At 39.8% G+C, this 14879-nt stretch overlaps 2 protein-coding genes across 4 annotated transcripts; both read left to right on the top strand.

The window, feature by feature from the left end:
- Positions 1-479: 479 nt before the first annotated feature.
- On the top strand, positions 480-9424 carry atcaya (ATCAY kinesin light chain interacting caytaxin a). Of its 2 annotated transcripts, XM_052073685.1 has the most exons (13): positions 480-1103; positions 2719-2818; positions 4799-4857; positions 4936-5184; positions 5423-5596; positions 5694-5796; positions 5879-6010; positions 6214-6300; positions 6521-6619; positions 6770-6805; positions 6894-6947; positions 7039-7099; positions 7647-9424. In XM_052073685.1, the coding sequence occupies exons 2-12, from the start codon at positions 2742-2744 to the stop codon at positions 7070-7072; spliced, it is 1104 nt and encodes a 367-aa protein (XP_051929645.1). In that variant the 5' UTR covers positions 480-1103; positions 2719-2741; the 3' UTR covers positions 7073-7099; positions 7647-9424. The 2 variants fall into 2 exon arrangements, with proteins under 2 accessions (XP_051929645.1, XP_051929646.1); XM_052073686.1 differs by lacking the exons at positions 480-1103; positions 2719-2818 and adding an exon at positions 3232-3467.
- A 404-nt stretch (positions 9425-9828) lies between these two features.
- mibp (muscle-specific beta 1 integrin binding protein) lies at positions 9829-14318 on the top strand. 2 transcript variants are annotated; one of them, XM_052073693.1, is made up of 8 exons: positions 9829-10001; positions 11152-11242; positions 12150-12198; positions 12354-12528; positions 13513-13584; positions 13691-13797; positions 13874-13959; positions 14086-14318. In XM_052073693.1, exons 1-7 carry the CDS (start codon positions 9976-9978, stop codon positions 13957-13959), a joined length of 606 nt encoding a protein of 201 aa, XP_051929653.1. In that variant the 5' UTR covers positions 9829-9975; the 3' UTR covers positions 14086-14318. The 2 variants fall into 2 exon arrangements, with proteins under 2 accessions (XP_051929653.1, XP_051929654.1); XM_052073694.1 differs by lacking the exon at positions 12150-12198 and having other exon boundaries at positions 9849-10001.
- The last annotated feature ends 561 nt before the right edge of the window (positions 14319-14879 follow it).

Raw genomic sequence — 14879 nt, 5'->3', positions numbered from 1 at the left:
TTTGACAGATTTTTAAGGGTTTGTGTGGGAAATTTGTAATTTTGAAGGATTTTGGTGGCCATTTTGAAAATATCCTTTGAACCACTATCAACTGCAATCTGAAAGCAATTAATTCATTAAAATTAGTTTTAAGTCGACAAAACAGCAAGAGAATCCACTTGTTTGAAATTTAATTTCCAAAAAAAGGTTCCCATCCCCATATTATAATTAAAAATTGCCTTGCAATTGGCTGGCAACCAGTTCAGGGTATTTCCGCCTCTTTCATATTAAGTCAGTTTGGAAAGGCTCCAGCACACCAATGATACTAATGGAAATAAACGGTACAGAAAATGAATAGATGGATGGACAGACTTCTCAGTCATCTGCACATGGTCCAAAGCTGATCTGATTGGCTGAGTACACTGGAAGTCAGTCAGCATCTTGAATAATGAATGTGTGCAGAGGGGATTTGAGAGTTGAGGCAGTGGGTGTGAAAGAGACATGGGTGGGAGGGGAGAAAGGGATGCTGTTGCCAGGGAACACTGGCGACATCGAGAACCACTGACAACTGCAGCATGATTATTACAGAGATCAGTGCTTCAAGCTGCTTCAGGATTAAAAAAAGCTTCTCCCATTGTAGAATCCAGTCACTAAAAGTAGGGTCAGGAAAAAGTGGATATTCAAAGCCAGTATAGAGAGAAGTGACGAGATCATGATGCCGCAGCCGATACACTCTGACTGAAGAAATTCGATTTGGACATCAGGGCTACTAAGAGGCAGTCTGTGGACACGCTCTTCACAGTCAGTCTCATCCCAACAAAGGTGGACAGACGCGAAGGAAGGGAAACGAAGAGGGTGGGGGTTCACAGAGCAGAGTACAGAGGTGCCCCCTGTCTTCAAGCACCTGCTGCTGGCTAGCGACTGACATTGAGGACACTGTCTGTGTGTCTGTGCATGAGTATATGTGCATGTGAAGTAGGGCAAAAGGGGACACATGCATTTGTGTCAGTTTGGAGGATCAGCTCACATTTTTGCTCCTGTGATTGAAGAGAAGGAAGGACATATACATACATACGGACAGACAGACGATCTAAAGAATTTGAAGGAGACCGCCACGATCTAATGTGAGTATGTCATTGACATCATGCCAGATGCTGAGTTGACCTGATGTGATGGCTAACTGCTCTGGGTCACCCTAGAAATGCAGTGGGACCCAGATTGGAGATTAAGATTCATATTGTCACGTTTGACAAAAAGAGCCCAATACTTTGGTGCATTGGCTTTCCTTTTCAGCAATGTAAGCCTTCTTGTGCATACAGCCCCCCCCCCCTGCCTTGGGTGGAAATCAGCAGAGTAAAATGCCCATTTTTTCCCCACATAGCATTTCGTTTGAATTTCTATGCATGTCATCCCTTCGGGTGTTGTCCTGTTTGTTAACCTTGACTGTACATGATGTGTCTTTGCTAAAATTATAACCTCAAATGGTTTTGAGGAGCTTTTTATCTAAATAGGTTTATTGTTGTGGTTTTATTTTGCAGTAATGAGAGATGATTCTAATATACTGTTTTTGGTTATGTTAACATCTGTTTTGACAAGCCTATTCACTCGGACCATAAAGCCATTATTTTATTTATTTATTTATTTTTGTTGTATTATTTTCTTATCTTATTTGATGTTGTTTTTAACATTGTACTCGTGATTTTAACTGCTTGTTGTAAGGTGTCCTTGAGTTTCGAGAAAGGCGCCCACAAATAAAATGTATTATTATTATTATTATGTTTTTCCACAATGAAACTCTATTCACTCAAATTCAGCAATAGTAATAATATTAATACAGGTGAGCAGTAGTCTATCCAAGCAGACTTTGTGTGAGACACAAGCTACATCTTGAACTCATCTGCAATAAATCGGAGCCTAAAAAACTACTGAGACACATTCACACTTAATGCGCAATATAGAATCTTAATTGACGCTGTCATGCATGTTATTTAACGTTGGAAGAAGCTGGAGTGCAAAGAGAAAATCCACTCAGGCATGAAAGAACATACTCCACACAGAAAGACTGAGATTTGAACCTGTTCCACTGTGAGACAGACATGCAAATCTTTAGTCCACTATGTTGCCTCAGTGGGATCCCTGCACACTGCCCAATTCTTATACACCGAAGGCACAAGACAAAATTTTGCAAGGATGGGGACACGATCAAGAATTTCAAATCCAAGTATCCACTGTGCAGAACACAAATGGTTTCTCTTATACAGTGCACATTATTCTGCATCCATCATTAGTTAAACTGCGAACATGCGTCAAATTGTTTCATTGACTGTACTCAATCTGTAGATGTGCAAAAGATAAAACATTGCAACAAGTTAAAGAATGTGATTAAAAGGAAGCTTGGAAGAAATAAGTGTGCATGTCATTCTCAAACAATGGCCTCTTGATTTTTACCTGTGACGAGGAAATCCGTATCTGACTTGACCCACAAAATGGGCTTCATCACATACTTCTCACATGTGCTACAGTAGGCAGGGGTAGAGAACAATGCTTTCAACCCCTAAGTGTCATCATAAAGTATAAATTGATTGAATGCAATCCAGCCAAAAAAGCAAATGGTTTCCTTTTCTATTTAAATTTCACATTTCTTCAATGGAGCTGGCTGAGTAGTTCCTCACGGTCTCCTCCTTTTTTAAATAAATTGTTGTTTTTATAAACAAACTGTATGTCTGCTTTTATTTTTAGGCCCCTGCTTACCTTACTGAGGGATGGGCACTACAGAAGCGACACTCAGAATGGAGAGCATGGAAGTGAAAGACGAGTGGCAGGATGAAGACTTCCCTAGGTGAGATACAGCATACCGCTACTTTGTACACAATAAAGATAATTATTCATGATCATATGTTTGGATTGTCTACTATAAATGCCCTTTGACAACTAATTAACCATTACAACAAAAAAAAAACAAAACAGATTGCTCTCAAGCACAAGCAACAGACAAGTAATGTAGGCATATTTAAAAGTAATACAGAATAATGTGACATCATAATCTTAACATTTTTGATGAAACTGTTAATTGTGTAAGTATATGTAACGATGTGATCAGATAAAAAAATGTAAGGTCGAGCAAAAGCTCGGTGGACTGTAAAAGAGCACAAATGTGATGGAACAGAGCGCTCCTCCTCCCTCCCCCCTCCTGCCTCAAGCAGAGAGCAGGTGCGATACTCTCTTTGTGAATGGTCTGGGGATGGTCATGTGATGCAGCAGAAGACATCGATCCAAAACACCACCTTGCCATTGCTGAAATGGTGTCAGGTTTTACTGGTGGAGAGAAAGCGAAGGAGAAATAAGCTGCAGCAGATGCTCTATAAAAATGGCCTTTGAGAGATGCTCTGTGCGAAACTAATGAAGGGAAGACAGGGAATGAATTAGAATAACGAATAAGATAAAGGCACGTGAAGTCCGTAATACTGATTTGACCTCACGTTTGTAAGGTAAGCATTAGCATTGCTTAATATTCACATTGCTGGTTGAAATGTAGCCAGAGGGATTTTCTTGCTTATGAGAAAAAACTCTATCGCTGTTCTCGTGTCATTATATGTACCGGTACTTTTATATATATATATATATATATATATAAGAGGGACCATTTTACCATTTTACAAAGGGGGGAGGGGATGCTGAGGTTGTTTATCAGTGGCCCCTCTGGTGCTCACCATTCTCCTGCAAAAGGGATGATGAAGCATACGCAGGAGTGCAGCACATGTGCAAACGTGCTGATGCCACCTCAGCTGCTAAGACAGACTGCAGTATAGCTCCCTGCATCACTGGCACGGAGTCTGTGATCATATTTTGCATTGTTTACAAACGATGAAATGGTCCGTCTGGTTCTACGTACTCACAGCACACACAAGCAAAGCATTTTGGGTTGCACTCAACGTTTTCTTCCCCTTGAACCGCATTTTCTGTCCTCCCTTTTCCTTCTCCCCCTCCTCTGCTCTGCCTCATGTTGCCTGGCAGCCTTGTAATCTTCATCTGTCCCCAGAGAGAAGTTAATTACCATCCTCTTCTTCGCGCTCCCATTTTCTGTGTTAAGATGGATTAGTGGCCAAACTATTGTTTTAAATGGTCCACTGGACATTATAGTAATTGGAATAATCTACCATGCTTTTGTGTGAGGATTTTTTTGATATTCTCTCATACAGTGGACAGCATACACAGAGTGCAGTGTATGCACACACTGGCCACAATATTAGGTACACAAGCACAGTTAATTGAGAGCTACATACAAATGCAAAAGTTGTGCTATTTTCAAGACCCTAATGTTCAAGATTAATTGTTAATTGATCTTCGTGCAGGTCTTGAACATGGTCAAAGGGAGGACCTATTAAGCAAAGTCGGCTGGATCATTTTAATGTGGCCTCACTGCAATGCCTTGCAGTATTTTCCTTCATTTGTCAATGAATATGCAAAATGTTCTACTGAAAATCCCGCCATGTGGAGCAGAGAGGTATCTTTCAAGGCTTAGACTTTGGTCCTGATCCAAATTAGCATTTTGGGGCATTGGTGGACGATTGTGTAGTACACCAAATAAGAAAAAAAAAAAGATCACATCTCAGTGTGATGCGGTACAGTTCTACTCCACTGTAGCTTCCCACAGATGGGGTCAAAATATTGATAACCTATTATCTCTCCAACAATTTCAAACATCATTGAAGGCCATTTCTTTTGTCTGCAACTAATCTTTTTATTTTATTATGCTATATTATATATGCTGAATATTACTTGAGTTTTATACATTAACGTTCTGTTATTTGTCACTCAGACTTTTACCTGAGTACGGAGACATGGACCCCACATGTGGCCTCACAGACAACAGAACAGGTAAGACAAGTCATTGAGAACCTCTGGATTGCCCATTTTTGGAACATGCTTGCATTAACTTTCCTTTTCACTTCATAGCCCCTCCCAACTCCATGAATGTGAGCCCACCTGGAGGAGGCGCAGGTGTATCGTCCTCGCATCGAACACGCCGTACATTGGTTGCCCCGGAGATGACTCTGTCCCTGGATAAAAGCGAGGGATCCCTGCTGTCGGATGATTTTCTGGACACACCTGACGACCTGGACATCAACGTGGATGACATCGAAACGCCAGATGAGACGGACTCGCTCGAATTTATCACCAATGGCAATGACCTGGAGTGGGAAGGTAGGAAGAAAACCTGGTGACTGTCTTGAAAATCGTTTTTCGTAAACCTCAAACCAGCGCGGTGACCTAGGGGTTGGGGTTTGCTGTATGAAGTTAGAGTGTTTCTTCTACTTGATTTAAGATGTTCTATCATTACTCAACTCAACCATATTATCGCTTATCTTGATAGTGTCCATGACACTACATTCTTCTAAAAAATGTGCAATAAACAACAAGACACATCATTGTGTCATTCCAGATGACACTCCAGTGGCCTCAGCCAAAGCGGGTCCGACTGGTGGTACGGGAGACTTGGAGGAGGAAGGAAACGCCAACAACGGACGCCTGTGGAGGACGGTGATCATTGGAGAACAGGAGCACAGGATTGACATGCAGATCATTAGACCCTACCAAAGAGTCATCTCACATGGAGGTTAGTGAGAATGAAGTAGGGAATGTTTAGTGAGTCATCTGCTTTGTACTTATGGTTTAATGGTTTTTTTTGTTGCAAATCCAAACCCTTTCCTCAGGTTATTTTGGGGAAGGCCTGAACGCCATCATTGTATTTTCTGCATGCTACCTGCCTGACAGCAGCATCCCAGAGTACCACTACGTCATGGAAAACCTCTTCCTGTGAGTACACAACAAGTTATAAAAGATGATATTATAATAGCCAATACTAGACAATAAGAGTCACCCTCGCCTGCTCCTTTAGGTATGTGGTGAGCAGTCTTGAGATGCTCGTAGCCGAAGACTACCTGATCATCTACATGAATGGAGCCACACCCAGGAGTAAGATGCCTGGAATCGGCTGGCTCAAGAAATGCTACCAAATGATTGACAGAAGGTGAGAAAGAGACTTTGAAATATTAATTAATGTGGCAAATGGATGTAGACAAATGTTTTGTCCAGGTGCTTCTCGAGTTTGCTTGTAAATAGTAGTTCCCTGGTTTCTTTCTGCTTTTGTCGGTTCATTCTTGTTAATAGGTTGTCCATTCAAACAGAACGGCAAGATATTTGAGTCTTTCTTTTTCTGTCTTTTGAGACCAGGTTGAGGAAGAACTTGAAGTCTCTGGTCATTGCTCATCCTACTTGGTTCATACGCACTGTGCTGGCAATTTCCAGGCCCTTTATCAGGTGAGACCCGCAAGCAAGCCAATATGGACTCAAAGATAATGTTACCATTTAGAAAGGTATTTTGTTATATTTTTGTACAGACACGTTAGGTGGGGGCTTTTAGTGGTATGTAGGGGATCAGGTTAAATGCATATCAAACTATATTGGTAAAAATCTGAGGGCCTTAGTACTTTATATGCCATTAGTGTATTGACTGTAATTCTCTTGCTGCCATTTACAGTGTGAAGTTCATGAATAAGATCCAGTATGTTCACAGCCTGGATGAACTGTCCCTAATGGTCCCTATGGAGCACGTACATGTACCAGAATGTGTTATGCAGTAAGTTCTTCTACACTAAGAAGAGAAAAAGAGCTGTAGATCTGATTTCAAATGTTCTAGCTGTTACAGTCTTATATTTTCCATTTCATTATTTTTAAAATATTCCTGGCAGGATTAAATGTAAACATAAGACATTTTGATTCATTGCAGGTTTGACGAGGAGAGGATTAAAGCTCGCAGGGAGAGGTGCGGTTTTAGTCGTTATTATTGATCTCTCACTCTATTCCTTTATGCATACTACAGTATTACTTCAAGTTCTTTTTAATGTGTGTAGGATGGAGCAAGAGGAGAGGCAGCAGGTAGAACCAGTCAAGAAAAAGTCAGACAGGTGCTGGCATCGAAGTGTTTTCCAGTGGCTGTACATTTTCAATTATTGAATGCTATTTTTATACATTTTAAAAAACATCCTCTCTTTCCAGGCCAAAGTCAATGATTGTAGAGCAGGGACTATGAAAAGGGAAGAATTCTCTCATTAAAAAGGTAATATGACCTGTGGTTATATAATATAATTTTTATTAACATTGATTGTGTCCCATGCATTTGGGACGGATTTGATTTGATTTGTATTTGATATAATATAAAATTCAATACATCAGCTGGATCAAAACAATTTTTTAAAACCAGGATAATTTCATTAAAACAATCGGAGAGGTATTCGTTTGACAATATGTTTCGTGTTGTGGTATGATGTGTTTCTAGTATTTTTGTTTAGATTGAATAGATGAAATTTTACAACAATGCAAAGAGCCAACAGTACAAATGAAAGTATTATCCTCATTAAAGCAGAACTTTTCAGACATCCTTTTGTATTGGATCACGTGAAATTGTCCTGTCATCTCTACCCTTATGCTGATGCAACATGTTAATTGCATCAAAATATGTAAAGTAATTCTCACATTACGTTTAAGTAAATCAGACAAATGTCTTCAGAAAAAAAATAGGTTGCTTGTTCACATTAATGCAGTAAAATCTTGTTTTCTTTTTTTTGCACTTCTGTATAATTCATTCACACGTTCTTTTGCTGCAGTGTGCCACTTGGAGCATCAATCTATTCATCAAAGCCGCAAAGACTCCGTGTGTGCTTCCTTGTGGGCTCATCATCTTTCGAACACATTACAGTGGCAAATGTGCATTTGCAAAGGATCTTCCCTTGGACTTGACTGGTGAACTTTTGCACTTTAATCTTTGAGTGACTCACGTTGAACATTTGTCCTCCATGTTTCACTGGAAGACTGACAAAAGGATTTCTCCCTCTCCACATCCCGGTAAAAACTGCACAAATGATGCAAGTGAGGGTCTGTTTATCAGAGGCCCAATCAGAAAGTAAAACCAGATGGATAGAAGAGCGGTTGGGTAAAAAGTGTTTTGGGTGTAAATACTGCAATACATTATTTGATTTTGCTGCATGTTGTGATTTCATAAAGCCTTTCAAGCTCTCTCATTTGTTCTACTGACCAGAGAATCGAGAATGTCCATGATGCACCGACAAGGTCATTCTCTATGAGCTCCATCTCTACTTTTACATTTTACCATGTGCCTCTATCGCTTGCGTTTAAAAAGCAGAGGTATGTGAACCATTTGCCCATGCACGCTCATACCAGTTTACTACATATTTACACCCTTTTGACTTAAGCTACAAATAACCGCAAACCAAGGCTGAACAATCATTTTGGATAATCCTGCTGAAATGCAAACAAACATAACTGAAAAGAATAACATAAACTTCCTGGTAGAAGTAATGAACAAACTGTTTTAAATCCTTCATTGTACTTTCTCCGTATTGATAAATCATACACGTCAAAGGATGTGTTCATCTGCAGCCACCTTGCACTGTATTTTCCAAAAGGGGATAATCCTGCTGATTTTAAAACATGAATGAATTAGAGCTTCCCTTCTTCTTTATAGCATGTTTACGATCATACAAATAGATTGAACATAAAATAGATGAATTTTGGTATCACTTAGTTTTGCTCATTTTGGTTATTGAAGTTTACATACTGTACTTTTTGCACTACTCTTCAAAGCACAGACACACTTTTATTTTTATAAATGCAAATTAAAAGGCATAAGTGCATTTTGTCAGTTTAACACAGAAATTACATTTTAATACTGGACCGGATAAACCCCAAGTCTGAACCTTTCTCAAATATCCCTTTTTGTGGAGAGCTATTGGTTTTCCTTTTGCACTCCCTCTATTGTCTTCCATTGATGCAACAGTTATGGTAGCGGCAGTACAAAATGCCACAAATTATTTTTCTATTAAACGTGCATCATTGTATCGCTTTCAACATTTGGAATTGTGTGATTTGTTTGGTAGTGGGATGGCCTTTGAAATGTATTTAGTTTTATTAGTATTAACTTGAAATGCGTAGAAATATGACAAATGTTATTTGTTACTTTTAATTTCTCAATTAATTTGATATTTTGTGACTATTCAGAGAAATCGAGAGTTCCCTTGAAATCATCTACCAAGCCCGATGATCTTTGTTTTGTTTAGTCCCCCATGTTGAAGTCATTGATAAAAATGATGAAATATGACAATTAGCCATACTGACTTCTCACATGTCGCCAAATTCTGTGCCGTTATCGCAATGCTGTGAAGACAAACATGAACTCACAACTTTCCAAAATGATTTTCCTTTTGTTCATAAATAGTCACACAGACGCTGGCTGTTTTAATTATTTCTTTATTTTTTGCTGTTTTGATTGCGATACAACAGATTGTTTTTGTTGTTATTCAGACATATAGTTAGATGATTAACTCTGCTTTGTAAATTGAACTAAATAAATAATCCCTCCCTAAAATCTAGTTGGTATTTTGCTTGTTTCATATTTCATCTTAACATGACAATCCAGAGTGAAATTTATTCAGGAACTATGGCATGAAATAACAAGGTGTACATTGGGGTAAAACTGATGAAGTAAACTTCAACCAAGGCTTAATTTGGGACTTTTTATATTTCACCTGACAAGACCCATGTGGATCTTAGATAACTGGGAGTCCTGTGACAGCACATGGTTATATGATACACACAGGAATATTACAGAACCGAGGGAGAATGATCGCTAAAAACAGGTGCAGAGCAATACGGAAATACGGGAGAATCTGCAGGTCTTGATGAGCCAGAAATTCCTTTTTAGAGTTATCTGATTGGCCGACGAGAGGTGCTGACGTAGTCCTGCGTCTCACGTGACGTCACGCGTCTTCGAGAAGCTATAAATTCCTATTGCTCGCGCTCACTTTCAATGAGTGAAGTCATAGTAGTTGGTAGAGTACGTCTTTGCGGGGCTTTTAAAGACATAGCGGCACTTTGTCTTTCTTCATTTGAGAAGAACCACTGAGAAGAGAGGAAAAGATGAAATACGTTATAGGAATTGGGGGGTAAGTCTTTGGAACTGTTACCCAAACCTTGTTTGCTAGTTAACTACTTAACCTGCGTCTCGCTTACATTACAACAAAATGACATACAGTTAGTTACAAACTGCAGTGAGACGACAAAAACGGTTTTTGGTACGATGTGATGTGTGCATTTGGTGACCGACTCCCTGACTCTTGAAGTGTTAACGCCCGGCGTCCAATTGAATTGAGCGGGATATTTCAAAAGTACCGCGAGACGTCACCCCAAAATGGAGGGAGATTCAAAACATGAGCTTCGGCCAAACTGCTCAGACGTATCCGCATTGATCCTTTGACATGGCTGACACGTCTTTTCCCCCAATACAGTATTTACTAGAAACATGTGTGTGTTTAAAATGTTTTAGCTGTTCCCTTGTTTAGTAGTGATACTTGTAGAACGCGGCATCACACGTGGCCCCAAGGAAATTTAGCACTGTAATCAATGAGATAAATAAATAAAGTCGACTATTATATACACTACTGTCTCAAAATTGAGGCCACTTTAAAATGTCCGTTTCTATGTTTTGGGGAGGGGGAGGGTTTTAGTGGCGAAAAGCGCATTTCCCCGCTCAAAGATGATGGAAAACATGAACACTAAATGTTTTTAGAAGGACAGTTCCTACGTAATTTGATTTGCCTCAAACTACTGAAATAAACGAGCTCTTCTGAAATATTTAACTAGAATGAGCTGCACCTGTAAGCAGTGTGCCTCGTGTGGTGTAGCATTGTGCTACCACAAGACGAGACCCTAGCTAAAAGAATAGTGAAACTAAATGTGTTTGCAGTTTACATAAAATGGGAATAAATGACAGGTTTTTTGAAACAGTTAAAACGTTTTTTACATTTACTGCTCTTCATGGTTTTGGTTAATGCTTGTTTAAATCTCCCTCCATTTCTGAGAAGGCTCACATGGTAAAATTTCAAATGTCCCGCTCAAGTTTTTCATTTATTGCCATGCACCTGCCTTTAGTCACATCATGGACTCTCACCTTCAACATCTTCCCAGTCAAATGGCATATTACTGTAGGCCACTTTGAATCATTTAATGCTTACATTTTGTCTGGCAGTACAAAGTGACTGCATTGAAAACATTTTTCCAGTTTTATATGGTTGCGCCTCTTCTTCTGTTTTGCAGAGTCACTAATGGTGGCAAAACGACATTGACTAATAAGTTGCTCAAGGCGTTGCCTAACTGTTGTGTCGTGCACCAGGATGACTTTTACAAGGTGAGTTTTAGCAAGCAAAATTTGATTTAGGGGTTTTCCTCCCCACACCCCTCCCCCAAATCACTTTTCATTAGTTGAATATAGCCTGCGTGCAAACAAAGTACTTCAAGCTCCTTCCACAACACCCCGACCCATAGTCATGCTCCCATCTGCTTATCTTTGTAAGTGCTTTAGCCATACTGTACTTCTTCTGTCAGCTGTACTCTACAGTGAAGCCCCGTTTATCTCGCGGATAAATGTTCGGAACCACCTGCAATACATGAAAATTTATGAAGTAGAGATAATGTGCTTTATTTACATTATTTTACCCATCCCACATTATTTAACACATTTAAATTGATTCACTTGGTAAACTTTTCCTTGCATGCAACAACACTTAAAAACCGAGCGTACAACAATACTCAAAGGCACATTGTCAAAATAATGGCCTCAGTCATATCAATGTATTTATTTTCTTTGCCTTAAACATCTCATGATGCCAGCCACCTCTGCTAAAACCGGCTGCATCGATGGTGAAACGGATCAATCAATTCTGTCCTTGAAATGAGATTGTTCATAAATATTAAACACATCTGGTTCAGGGTTTATTTTAGGAAGATCATATTCTCTGCTGAGTGGGAGCAACAAACATTAAAAAAGCAAATTATGTGACTGTATTACATGATTCTTATTTCTAGTTTTGAACTGTTAAATTTCTTCGAGTGAACCTCAGTGCTGCTCTGAACTGAAGTTCGGACTTGCCCGTATACTGCATAACACGAACTGCAACATAATGGGGGAACACTATACTCCATTAACTTATGGCCAACATCATCTCCTTCATCTCTTGACACACTCCCCACCCTCTTAAAGTGTTTAGATGGATGTGAGGTTGCAGCAATGTTTTATTTGGTGACTGTTATTTCAGAAACCCGATCAGATAGAAGTCGGGGAGGACGGCTTTAAACAATGGGATGGTAAGACCTCACCGAAGAGTGCCGGCCCCTTACGACTCTGTTGTTAAACCTCTAACTGAGTCCACTCGTTTGGACGGGTCAACAACAATTACCCTTACTGTACAATTCTTGTTTCATCTCTGCTCATGTACCGTTTCTGCAATGTTGTTCTGCAGTGATCACAGCTTTAGACATGGAGGCCATGACCAACACCGTCAAAGGCTGGATGGAGAATCCAGTGAAGTTTGCCCGTTCGCACGGTGTCCCGTCGTCGTCTTCCTCAAATGTGGCCGACCCTGATGAGCAGATCCACATTCTGATTGTGGAGGGCTTCCTACTCTACAATGACCCGTAAGTATCAATTGAGATGATCTTTATTGAATCTATCTATCATCCTGTTATTTGCTGAAACCCCCATTGATAGGATTTGCTCTGAGTAATAAGTAGACACTAGTTGGGGTTTTTGTGCCATCTTATAGCATCCTGGTGCCACCCAACGACTGTGAATTTATGAATGACATAGTTTAAGAACAATTTGGTTTGCGCACAAAATGTTTCAACAGAACTTGCCTCTGTTACTGAACTACTTTCTATTTGGAAACAGTCTTGGCATGCACGGGAATAAAGATCAGTTGTATTTGTGCTGAAACAACAATAGCTCCATGCAAGCAAACGGGCCACACAATGAGAGGTTGCACCTTTTGGCCGCGGTATGCAAGCAAGGCTCCGCGGTCTAAATAAATCTTCCTTGTATGCAACATGCCGCTGTGTGATCACACGGCACGTTTTGTGTTCACCATTCGTTTCAATGGCAAACATTGCCTCAATTCATCAAGTGGTTCGCATATAGAATTAAAACGAGTTGTTGCCGAATTGTGAAAGTGACACATCTCAATCGAAAGACAAGCTTCGTGTGTTCGGGGGTCATGGCCGTTTTTAGATGTGCACTTTTAGTATTCATGGGGACTTACTGCAATTCCTAAACATCAGCTTTACACAAGCAGTGTTTATGACATTTATAGTGGGACTTTCACTCGTAATAAAAGACATGAACGTGTCACAGAGATGCCCCACCAGAGAGGTCATTGAAGTGCTGTGCTAATTTACCTCAGTGGATAAATGACCTTCGGATGAGGAGGCTGGTGGTGTCACATGGTTGATTTTAAATCAGTCTGTGGACATCTAGTGTCTGCGCTCCTGCAGTTCGAGATAAGCAGTTCAGCTGAAAGAACCTGACTGTGTTCAATACGAATCTAATGATAAGCAGTGCAGAGACATGGGCACTTCTCACATGTGTCAGTGTTGTTAATCACCTTTCCACATGTGCCCCTGCAGACAGCTCCTGGACGTTTTTGACAAGTGCTATTACATCTCTATTCCCTATGAAGACTGCAAGAGGAGGAGAAGGTAGCTAGTTTTTTTTTTTCACGTTCAAATTCTGAAATCAATTTCTGTCGCAATCATTTCCCAATACATCCCACTTGTCCAAAAGTAAAGTATATTTTGTTTTCAGTACAAGACAATACACTGTTCCAGATCCTCCTGGCCTGTTTGATGGACATGTTTGGCCAATGTACCTCAAGCACCGCAGAGAGATGGAAGACAGCTGCTTAGATATTGGTAAATCTAGCAAGGATGCTCTTCCACCCCACCCTCATTACTTTTATTTTAAAGGTGGGTTGTCTTTGGTTCACAGAATACCTGGATGGCTTGAAATCTAAAGAAGAGCTCTACAACCAAGTGTATGAGGACATACAAAACAACCTGCTTAATCGTTTATAGGTGAGTGCACCAACTCTGGTTACGAGAGTTTGGCACCAACCAAGGAAGTCATTGGGAGATGGATAACATTTTAAAACAGTTTTTACATTGCAAACTGTAACATTCTGTTTTTGTGTTTTCTTGCAGCATGAAGACAGCACTACAGTGCTGTACAAAGACTTGTAAATAGCTCCAAATATTTAATTTTTTATAGCTTTATTGTTTGTTTTTTAATTCCATTAATTCATTTCAACTTATCAGTGCTATTTTTTTCTTGATTGTTGAACTGATTTCTTTTTTTTTTTTTTGCCGTTATTCATCCGGACCCTTTGAAAGCCAGTCACATTTTTCTTCTACCAATAAACATGTATTCATGTTGAGATGATCAAGCATTGTCATTCTTTTATCTTAAGTAGCACTAATAAATTGCACTTTTTTTAAACATCAGGGAATAAATTCCAACTGAAAATGGTGGTTGTCGTTTTAAGTTGCATACTTTAACTTGCAACCTTTTGCATCATACAGTAGTTTCTCATTTGCTTAAAATTCATATTTGGGAGAACTGTCAAAAGGTGATTTGGACCGTGTCATATTTCTATCATAGTTAGGGGAACCGGGGTCATTCCTGTATCCCAATGATAGCCTTCCTATTACAACCTTGCTGAAATGAAGTTGCTGTTTTCCTTTCTTGTACATTGACTTCTGGTATGTTTTGAGAGCTTTGCCTGCTCACTTGGATGGATCAGTCCTTTTTAATTCCCGTTCTGAAATGCCACCCTGTTTTACCTCTCGTGGCATTCTAGACTACGTCACAAGTGAGCCCTCGAGATTTAGCATATTAGCACCAGATCACTACACGTGCGGTTGAAAGTCCCGTGCGGGCATTGTTCACAAAACTAGGACACAATCACCTCATGTATCCCTTCTGAGAATCTCGTAAT

Source organism: Hippocampus zosterae, chromosome 8 (genome assembly GCF_025434085.1).
Source record: "Hippocampus zosterae strain Florida chromosome 8, ASM2543408v3, whole genome shotgun sequence".
Classification (NCBI taxonomy): domain Eukaryota; kingdom Metazoa; phylum Chordata; class Actinopteri; order Syngnathiformes; family Syngnathidae; genus Hippocampus; species Hippocampus zosterae.
This window is presented reverse-complemented; position numbering and strand designations above follow the sequence as displayed.

Bases quoted from the DNA above. Each gene is read 5' to 3' on its own strand.
- atcaya (XM_052073685.1), top strand. From the start codon at position 2,742: ATGGGCACTACAGAAGCGACACTCAGAATGGAGAGCATGGAAGTGAAA. The intron at 2,819-4,798 runs GTGAGATACAGC...TTTGTCACTCAG, and splicing joins CAGGATGAAGACTTCCCTAG to ACTTTTACCTGAGTACGGAG. The intron at 5,185-5,422 runs GTAGGAAGAAAA...GTGTCATTCCAG, and splicing joins CAATGACCTGGAGTGGGAAG to ATGACACTCCAGTGGCCTCA.
- mibp (XM_052073693.1), top strand. From the start codon at position 9,976: ATGAAATACGTTATAGGAATTGGGGG. The intron at 12,199-12,353 runs GTAAGACCTCAC...GTTGTTCTGCAG, and splicing joins CGGCTTTAAACAATGGGATG to TGATCACAGCTTTAGACATG. The intron at 12,529-13,512 runs GTAAGTATCAAT...GTGCCCCTGCAG, and splicing joins TTCCTACTCTACAATGACCC to ACAGCTCCTGGACGTTTTTG.